Source organism: Dendrobium catenatum, unplaced genomic scaffold (genome assembly GCF_001605985.2).
Source record: "Dendrobium catenatum unplaced genomic scaffold, ASM160598v2 fragScaff_scaffold_1059, whole genome shotgun sequence".
Taxonomy (NCBI): Eukaryota; Viridiplantae; Streptophyta; class Magnoliopsida; order Asparagales; family Orchidaceae; genus Dendrobium; species Dendrobium catenatum.
The window spans coordinates 112554-123149 of record NW_021319521.1 but is presented as its reverse complement, the minus strand read 5'-3'; the positions used below and the strand labels follow the sequence as shown (position 1 = coordinate 123149).

At 34.6% G+C, this 10596-nt stretch overlaps 1 protein-coding gene across 1 annotated transcript; it reads left to right on the top strand.

Annotated features, from left to right (window-relative positions):
* The first annotated feature begins 6048 nt into the window (after positions 1-6048).
* LOC110102222 (heavy metal-associated isoprenylated plant protein 21-like) lies at positions 6049-9104 on the top strand. The gene is made up of 3 exons (XM_020830448.2): positions 6049-6211; positions 6307-6382; positions 8629-9104. Exons 1-3 carry the CDS (start codon positions 6122-6124, stop codon positions 8919-8921), a joined length of 459 nt encoding a protein of 152 aa, XP_020686107.1. The 5' UTR covers positions 6049-6121; the 3' UTR covers positions 8922-9104.
* Positions 9105-10596: the final 1492 nt, after the last annotated feature.

Below are 10596 nucleotides of genomic sequence, written 5' to 3'. Positions count from 1 at the left end.
AGATCCTTACCTTTGAGTAACCTTGTGAACCCTTCATACTCCATTTGCAAGAACTCTCTCTCAATCAATCTCCCAAATCACACTTTCACTTGCTCTCTAAGAAATCATGAAGACCATATTCGTATCAGTCAATTTCTAAGGAACTTTTATATAAAAGACACAAAAAAACCGTTCAAAAATAGAAAATTTCAATTTTGAGCGTACACGATCGTATAATACAGTCGATATTCGTCCAGGACGAACAGTTCAAAATTGGCTCGTACAATCCTGTACGAAATTTTTCGTATAATCCTATCATACAGTACGATAGGTATATCATATATTACAAATAATTATCAAAAAATTCATATTCGTATGGACAAAAATGTTCCCAATAATTTCATACTTTGAACGTTGTCTGTACGAACTATAGATCATCCCGAATGAACAATTAAAAAAATTAACATGTTCGTCTGGATGAAAATGTTCTTCACATTTTTATACTTTTGACGTCATCTATAGGAAGTCCAGATCGTCCCGGACGAACAGTTCAAAAAATTAACATGTTCGTCTGGATGAAAATGTTCCCCACATTTTTGTACTCTGGTTGTCGTCTGTACAAAACCAACTTTGTACAATACGAATAGTACTTATAAAATTTTTCTCATCCAAGCTTTGTTTAACTGGTTGCTGGAGGAAATAATTGATCAAATCATCTCATATGAATTAAAATCATACAGTATGATTATATTAAACTTTTATAAATTTTTAACACTTCCCCAGTGTGTGTGTGTGTGCATGGTTACTCAATTACAATCATACTCTTTCTGACTGAATAAAAATGTGAAAATACATATTCTAATTATAATGAACCCTTTGCAAATCTGACATGAAGTTTTCAACAATCTAGAGTATGATTTCATTGAAATGTTAGTACACACAAATATCAAAAGTAGTATATCTGATATATATTAGGAGAAACAGTAAATAAAAATAATAATATTTGGAATCATAAAAAACACATAAGACATAAAAACATAATTATGAAAACTAAGTTGCAATAGCATTTTAATTAATGTATTACTTATATTTTGGTAATATAAAAACTATTTTCTAAAGATAAATTGATTAATTATCATTTTTTATTTTGTTGATTTCAAGCAAAATACTTACAAAAGGCGAGAATGATATCCAAAAATATGTTTTATTATGTTTGCTAACTTACAATTAGGTGTGTCAATTTTGAGTCACGAGTCGGGTTCGGGTCGAACCCGAAATTGACCCGGGTTCAAACGGTTCGACCCTAACCCGACCCGGGTAGGTAACGTGTAAGAAATTCGAACCTAGACCCGACCAGGCTGATTACCGGGTTGAGCCGACCCGACATGGGTTGACCCGACTCGGACGTGGGCATGGACCCGAGCGGGCGGATGCGCGGCGAGCGGGAGAGCGCTAGCGGGGGGGGGGTACGCGCATGCACGCGGGCGAGAGCATGGGCGGCATCGGGTGGCCATGGGAAGCACGAGAAGAAGCGGGGCCCAAGAGCGGTAGCTGCGAGGCACGCTCGTGTGCAAAGTTGGCAAGCGAGCGTGGGGGCAGCTCGGGCAGTGCGCACGAGCGGCAGCTGGCAGGCGGGCAGGTCGGGCAGCTGCGGGTAGTTCAAGTTAAACAGGTTGGCGAGTTGACATGATAATCTGTCGGGTCAACCCGAAACCAACCCATTTTTCAAACGATTCGAATCCGGGAACCCGAACCTGACCTATTTTGAAATCGGGTCGGGTCCAATCCAGATTTTATGGGTCGGATTTTCATGTCGTGTCAAATATTGACTCGCCTACTTATAATTAATATTTTAGGACTATAAAATTATATGATGTTAAAAATTAAATGATTTATTACATCGTCTAAAATTTCAATTGCAATGGAATACCCTTCCGCGGTATTACGATTACCAAAATTAGCCATGGATCAAAATTCAAAAGCTTTCAAAAACTTATTTTTATGAATCCTGCTCTGATGCCACTTGAAAGTTTGTTAGGGATGTTAAGCCCTTATGAACTAGCCCAAGGCTAACCAAGAGGGGGGTGAATTGGTATTTTAAAAAATCTTTCATGATCAAAAACAAAACACAAACCAAACCAAAATTCACCATAAAGAAAATCAAAGTGCAGAAAATAAATATGAAAATAATAAAGAAAAGAGCACACCATATTTATAGTGGTTCGGTCAAACCTTGACCTACGTCAACTCCTCGGAGGCACCATCAGAGTATTGCACTAAACTCAGTGGCTCTCCTTTAGCCCTCACAGCTAGGCGAAGAAGCCCTTACAAAATCACTTCCACCTTCCCTAGTGCGGCGGAGTAGCCGGGCCCTTTGACACCAAAGAAATCTTCTTCTTCTTCCCAAAACTTCCCTCAAGATGAGCATTGAATCCGATTGGTACTAAGTTGCAAGCTCACCGAAGTAACCGTGTGGAACCACCTCTATACTCCCTTGATACTCCCTCCAAGGATCTTCTCCCTCTCTCAAACTCCACCCTTTCCTCTCTCCCTTTTAAGCTCTCTGTTCAAGTTTCCTCAAGAAGAATGAAGCTTCAATGGCTGCCAAAGAGACTTTATGAGAAATCAATATGTCTTTAAATAGATTGCAAAACTGACATTATCGTCCAGGACGATCGCCGGATCGTCCCGTACGATATGCATAAAAAGAGAGGTTTCGAAAACCCTAAAAACTCAATTTCGGAGCCAAACATCGTCTAGGACGATCGCAGGATCATCCCGTACGATGCGCTTAAAAAGAGGGCTTCAGAAAACATTAAAAACTCAATTTCGACACCCAGAGTCATCCTGGACGATCGCAGGATCGTCCAGTATGATGTGCATAATTTGACCTGATAGTCCAGGACGATTAGTACCAAAATGTACAGATCGTCCAAGACGATATTGTGGATTGTCCATGACGATTTGAAGAAAAATTATAGTATTTCGGCTTGGACGATTTAGGAAAATCAAGTATGTCGGCAAAAATCGTTCTGTATGATATACAGATCGTCCAGGACAATCCGATTGTAAAATTTAACCATAATTAACCCCTAATATAGGATCAATTTAGGCATGATTTGTATTGATCGTCTTGGACGATCCAGATCGTCCGAGACGATTAGAACAAAAATTTTAAACTTAAATCTTTGCCTAAATTGTCATTGGCGGCTATTTCCAAGATCATAAAGGATCGTTCTGGATGATCCAAAATCGTATAGTACGATTAGTTCAAAACTTGATCTTTTGGATTTGACTAGATCTCACTCCCTTGAGTGTGTGCATGGTCACCAAGCAAGCATACACCCTTACAATACTTGACTCAAGAAATCAAAATTACATCAATGAATATTACAGACCCTTTTACAACATAACATTATTCAACACAATCTTGAGCTCTGATTGTTTGTTTGATGTTGCATGGTATTCCTGAAATATTATTATACACACAAACAAATATATATTGCAAATACATGTAGATAACAGAAAGTGAGTCATAATATTTGTTATCATCAAAAATATAAACTAATAAGCTTGAGTTGCAACAAACTCATTTTGTCATATCAAATTAGGCCCTTTTTTATTTCTACCGAATTAATTATTGAACCTCTACCCACATGGAGTTCTTATATATATTGTTAATCCTTTCTTTCTTAGGATCAAAGTAACTAGTATCCTGCATTCATATTAAAATGTATCGAATCGTAAATAGGAGGAAGATCATGCGTAAATTGAGATTGCAGTTTGAACGGATGGCCGATGTTGAATCCCTTGATTATGGATCGTTTACTGGTCATTTGAATGTCTTAATGATATCAAAATTTGATGATCTTAGGCTCACTTGATTTGTCTTGTCTAGCCGCTCGATTCGACTATAAGTAAGCCACGTTTGAAAACTAATTGGTAATCCAAATTATGGATTGAACCTTTCAAATGATCTTCAATTCCTAATTTAATTTTGAAGGTTCAAACTTGATTTTGCCTCAAGATTTGTGCCTGATCAAGATAATTTTTTGAATATATATTAGGTAAATTTCAATGCCTCATAAAAACTTAAAGGATTGTTCATAGCAAAAGATTAGCAATGCATTTCAGTCTTCGGAGGAACTGTATGATAAGAAAACTCAAGAAATTAATTTGCCTAGCATGCAATAATCACGAAACTAAATGAGTCCTAAATTATCTCCTTTTTTTTTTCATTTTATTGAGTCCGTGTTATGTATTCAGGTGTAGATGATTAGAAGATAAGTAACATACACATAAAAGTTAAAACTAAAATTATAAAAAAAAACAATTCATAGAATTTGATCAAAAGTAATCATACAATGGTATAAATCATATACTATACAATCTTCCATTATTTTTTATTCTGGAAAAGATCAATTTAAATTAATTCTAGAGATTAATAATTGAACTAATCATATATATATATATATATATATATATATATATAAAACTAATCATAGTATACCATATGTGGCTCATACCATGTGATTAGGGGTAATTTAAATGGTTAAATCATTTAATTAATTATTTTAATTGCATTAATTTAAATTTTAATGTATCATACTGTGAGCCATACTATATGTGGGTTTTGTAAATTAATTTAATTAATCACCAAGAATTACAGGTTAGTGAGATATAGGATTTGTTTGGGACGGCTTTCTTACTACTTCTTAAAGCAGCTTTTTAGTACAAAAATTAAAAACTTTGCACTATAAAGTTGTTTTAAGAAACAGTAAGAAAGCCATCTCAAACGCAACCATATTTAAATTAATATAACCAATTGTATTGTAGAATACGAATAAAGGTGGATGATCCAACTAAACTCTATTATATAATAAATCAAGAGCTTTGGCCTAATAGCACATAATATAAATAAAAAATTTTAAACCCTAAAATGTATCAAATTCAAACCCTAAAATGTGTGTGACACTAGGGCAAAAAATCCAAATCAACAAGAGATGGGGGAGAGAAGATTTTTTTAGCTTGTGCACTTGCTTCTCTTATTCCTTCTTCTAAACCTTTTATATCCTCTGAAAAAATTGTTAAGGCTGTTGTAAGAGTTCTTAAGAAATTATTGTAAGGGATCGATGATATCGCAAATAAGCTTGAACTATTTTAAATAGTATAACTTAGGACAACTTTTTTATTGCAGCTTCCTATTATAAAATTAATAGTTCAGAAAATTTTTGTACTAAAAAGTCATTTTATAAAGCAATAAGAAAACTATCTCAAATGAAGACTTACACTTATATATTCCTCCTTACTTTCTTAAACATCCCTAGAATTTCATATTTCACATTAAAAAATATCTCAATAACAATAATTTTATATGTCACAATTAAAAAATGAGTTAAAAGAAAATAAATTTTAAAATTCTAACTAATATGTTTTTATTACTAGAAATCAAATGAGCCCACCAACTCCTTGCGAAAAAAAAAACAATCCAAAAGCCTGACTTTTAGCCTAAATTGAAGGCCATGAAGATTGCCACTCAGCAAAACTATCAAGCAAGAAATTGTCTATCACCCCCTCACCAATCCACATCTCATAGGTGAGGTAGAACGTCACTGTTGACAAATTAGTCGATGGTATAATTGCAAAACCAATAATTACAATTCACAATAATTTACAACACAGTAATCAAAGAGCTAAATAGATTTGGATCAGCAACAATTAAATCAAAAGAGAATTATTTGTGAAGAACACTCTTTCTCTGATGCTTATCTGAAAGAACCAAAGCGTCAATCTGAATGCAAATTAGATATTAAAGATAAGTTAAACATTCATTAGCAAGCAAATATATTGCTTAATGACCAAATAATCTTTGATAAGTATGCTTCTAATTAAATACAAAATCTGCACATATTCAAGCATGATTCAGCACTGCAATTATTGCAGGATTGTTACAGCTTTGATGATATTATTTTGTTTGTATTATTGGACCATAAATGGAACTGTTTAAAGTATGTCATGCTTGCCACATAACTTACCAGTTTGCACTATAAATGCTCAGCTTAGCCACATATATTTCCCCTTACTCTCTCTCTCTCTCTCTCTCTCTCTCTCTCTCTCTCTCTCTTTCAAGGAAGCAAGGGAGATGGGAATACTAGACCATTTTTCTAGAGTGTGTAGCTTCACATACACCAGGAGAGCTTTGAGGAGGAAGAAGAGAAAGAAGCCACTCCAGGTAAGCTTTGTAACATTTCATTTGTTCTATGAAAAATAAGTTTGTTAGTGCAATTCTAACTCAGTTTGTATTGTTATGTTGTGTGAGCAAAATAGACTGTGCAGATAAAGGTCAAAATGGACTGTGATGGCTGTGAAAGAAAAGTAAAGCATGCTGTCCGCACAATGAAAAGTGAAGATCTTTCATTATAATTTGCTCTTCTGATCAAATTTGCTATAATTATTTAGTTTTTTCTTTCTATTTAGATTTCATTTGGGACGGCTTTCTTATTGTTTCTTAAAGCAACTTTTTAGTATAAAAATTTGAATTTTTTACTAAAAAATTGCTTTAAAAACAGTAAGAAGGTCAAACGAAGCCTTAAAGTTTATATTATTTTACAAACGAATTAATCATTTATATAATAGGAGAATCGGTGTTAATTATAAATAAAAGGTGTTGGTTCGATGATAGAAGTAGTTTACCTGATTTATTAGGTGGGATGCTTTTTTATTACTTCTTAAAACAACTTTTTAGTTTAAGTAGTAAGAAAGTCATCCCAAATAAAGCCTTAAGTTTTGTTTGGAACAGTTTTTTTCCTTCTTCTTAAAGCGGTTTTTTGTAAAAAATTTAATTTGTATACTTGAAAGTCGCTTTAAAAATAGTATGAAAGCAATCCCAAATGAAGCCTTAGTCCAGATGAGAGAATTAAAATGTAATGAAATTAGAGAAATGGCAAAAAAAAAAAAAATTAGTGCAGTGGAAGTAATCAGCATCTCATGCAGCTTTTTATGAAAGTTATAGAAGTCTCCTCTGCTCATAAGAAGTCTGCTTTTGTTGCAAGATTGTTCGACTCTTTCTGAAGCCACAACAATAATTTTTGGGTTCCTAAGAAGTAGATGTGAACAAGCACAAACTTAAAAATAATGTATGAATCATTGAGCATCTATAACGGTCAAATCTAGAGGCTAATTAGTGAGTTGAGTCGAGTCGATATAGGCTTCGTTGGAACAGCTTTTCTGCTACTTTCTATAACAACTTTTTAATGCAAAAAATTTATGTACTTAAAAACTGCTTATAAAAATAATACAATAGTTATCCCAACTGAAGCAATAGATCGGCTTAGGTGCCAAACCACTTATTGATTTATAAAAGCTGAATGAAGCACATACATGCTTGAATCGACTCAGTCTAACATACCCATGATCAACCCAACCCAGACAAACATAATTGCTCAATCAAGTTGCTCGCCTTTCTCATACTATAATGTGTGGCCATATTTGCTCTAAGAAATTTTATTAAATAAATAACTCCAAATAGATGTAGGCCCATATCATTATTCTACTATTTAATGGGGACCCCATTAAATTCTTGATGACAAGATCAACTCTCATCGATTGTCCAGCTAAATATAACCTTTTATAAGAGCCACACAGGAAACATAATAAAACTCATAGGTGCAAACATAGAAAACCTAATAAACCCCCAAGACACTATTAGTAATTTCAAGGGTTGATTGAAGATGGAACTAATTACAGGCTATATGCTACTATAAAATATAGTAAATTAGGTGATTAATGGTGAATTTCTCATCTAAGGGATTTCTTAGCATGGTTGATGCAGTGTCCATGGAAGGGCCTAGTAGTATCTTATAGTTCCGTAGATTATTAGATTTGTACCAATCTTTTTGATAGCACGTAAAAAGTGGCCCATAAACAAAAAATAAACAAGGAGCAGTTGATCAAGCTTATGCTAATTAATAGAATGATATGAAACACTCGTAGATCTCAAGTATTTTCTATCAATCTTTGAAAAACAGCGAGAATTCTCCACAAAAAATTGCATAAAATCATGAAAACAGTAGATAATTTGTATTATTTGATGAAAGGGAAATGGAAAATAGCAGGATATAATCGATCCTCTATTCGAGATGAGAATAGATCTCTCCCAAATCTCTAGATGCTGTTAGAGCCCAAAAGAAAACTTTAATCTAAGAGATCTCAAATTTCAGCCAAATTCAAGATGTTGTAACCCTAGGAAAACAAATTATTTAATGCGTGCAATTTAAAAGGAAATCTTTGAACAATCCCTACATTCAAATTTCCCTCCCAAATCCCTCAAAAATCTTTCCTGAATAGCTCCATCTGGGCGTTCGGATCGTACGACCTCCGTAGGAGGCGGAGATCCTGCCTCTGTTTCGCAAGCAGGTCCCTATGGACTGGCTGGACCGGTCTAACATAGCACAGAAACTTCATTTCATAAACTTAAGAAATGAGTTTCAGGAGCTTTAATTTCCAAAAATATCTGAAATCATAAATGTTAATGCATTCCAAAAACCTCTGACAAAAAATGCTATGTTATATGTACATGTAATTATGCTTTCATAATTACCTGCAACACGATTTTATATATTCACTGAGCTAAATTTGATTATTTTGCAGATGTAATATCAGTAGATGTGAATAGAAATCAAAGCCGAGTTTCTGTAACAGGGCATGTGGAACCCGGAAAGGTTTTACAGAGGGTAAGGAGCACAGGGAAGGTAGCTGAGTTCTGGCCTTATGCCCCTCATAACTTAGTTTTCTACCCTTATGTTGCTGGTGCTTATGACAAAAAAGCACCAGCTGGGTTTGTTCGTAAAGTTCCTCAAGCAATGCCAAGCCCAGGCGGTACCATGGAGAAGTATATTTCAATCTTTAGTGATGACAATCCTAATGCTTGTTCTATGATGTGAGATGATCAAGTTTTTATACAAGTTAAGCAGGTTTTGTTTCTATGGTTTTCAGCTTATTTTGATGATGATAGCTGCAGATGTTTTTGTGCGTAATTAGAGAGAATATGGATAGAAATGAGCTGTTAATGTGATAATTTGCCCTCTCTTTTGTTATAGAACAATGATTCCAGTTTGTTTCTTGTATTTAGTTTAGATTTTTTCTGTTTTGATTCTAAGTTATTCTAATATTTAATTATGTGGGATTATCGTTATAGATAATATAAATAATCTTCTTAATAATAAGTTTAGGGTAACAATTCTATCAGATCAAATAATCAAATTTCGCTGGGTAGGATTTTCATCCCTATTGAACACGCCATCTCCATCTTCATCGACAACAGTGAATTGTATGTAGAGGAGGTGTTTGATGAATTGCCACATCAGAATGCTGTATGTGGAACGCCATTTCATTTGATGCACGTCAGATGTTTGATGAAATGCCTGTGCTAAACCTCACCTATCAGAATCTTATGCATACCAGGTATACGAAGGGTAAAAAGGCAATGCTTCATTTACACTGCTCAATTCATAATCTATGAAAACTAAAAATATTTATGAGTTGTTAAGCGTACAATACTCAATTACAAATAACATACCATTAAATTTTTTATATATTTAAATATTTAATATACAAATATTTATATTTATTTGTACAACTCTATAATTTTTAAATGATATAAAAAATATAAATAACATAAATTTATCTAAAGTAAACTATATATTTTTGTTGCGTATTAGAATATACGTGACAGTAGAGTTAGAAAATTTTCGTCTGAGCGTTGTACGAATATCTAGCACACACAAACATAAGATAAAAGAACACCATGATTTTTATGTGGAAAACCCAAAAAAAGGGAAAAAATCACAGGGTCACGCCCACTTGAAAAGTTCCACTAGTATAGTTTGAAATACAAGAGGCTGATTCGTCCAACAAGTTAGGATGATTAGATTACAATGAGTTTCTTCTGTATTGAAATTCAGTTACATAGTCGAACAGAGTTCTGGCGTCACTCGGGCGTCCCGCGGGATTCTGGCGCCGTTCTGACGACGGGAAGAACTCCGATGGTTGTCGAGGAGGAGCTATTCTCTCCTCTCCTTCTCTTCTCTTCTCCTCTTCTTCTCTTCTTCTTCTTGCTTGGGTCCCCTATTATGAGAAAGGAGGGGTCTATTTATAGTTTTTCTGGAGTGGCATAGCCAGTAAATAGGTGTGAGATCAGGGGCAAATAGGGAGTGGCCGAATGGACGGCTGATATTGAATACTTCGATCATGCACAATTCGTTGGACATTTGAAGTCCTTAGTGATGTCGGAATTCGGCGATCTTGAGTTCGTTGGATTCATCTCGTCGAGCCGTTCGATTCGACTATAAGCTCGTTAAAATCGGAGACCGTTTGGTGAATCAAATTGGGGTGTGAGCTTTCTAATAGCACTTCGGGCTCTTGATTTGGGCACATTTGGCCTCAAAATGAGTTGAATTTGGTGTCGTTGGGTTCGTATTTCCAAGACGCTCAGTTTGACTATAAGCTCGCTGAAATCGGAGTTCAGATGCTCTCGGATTTAATTTTTGAAATTTCCAACTTGATTTTTGTGCCGAGATTCGTGCCTGATCAAGATAATTTTATGATGACGTATCAGTT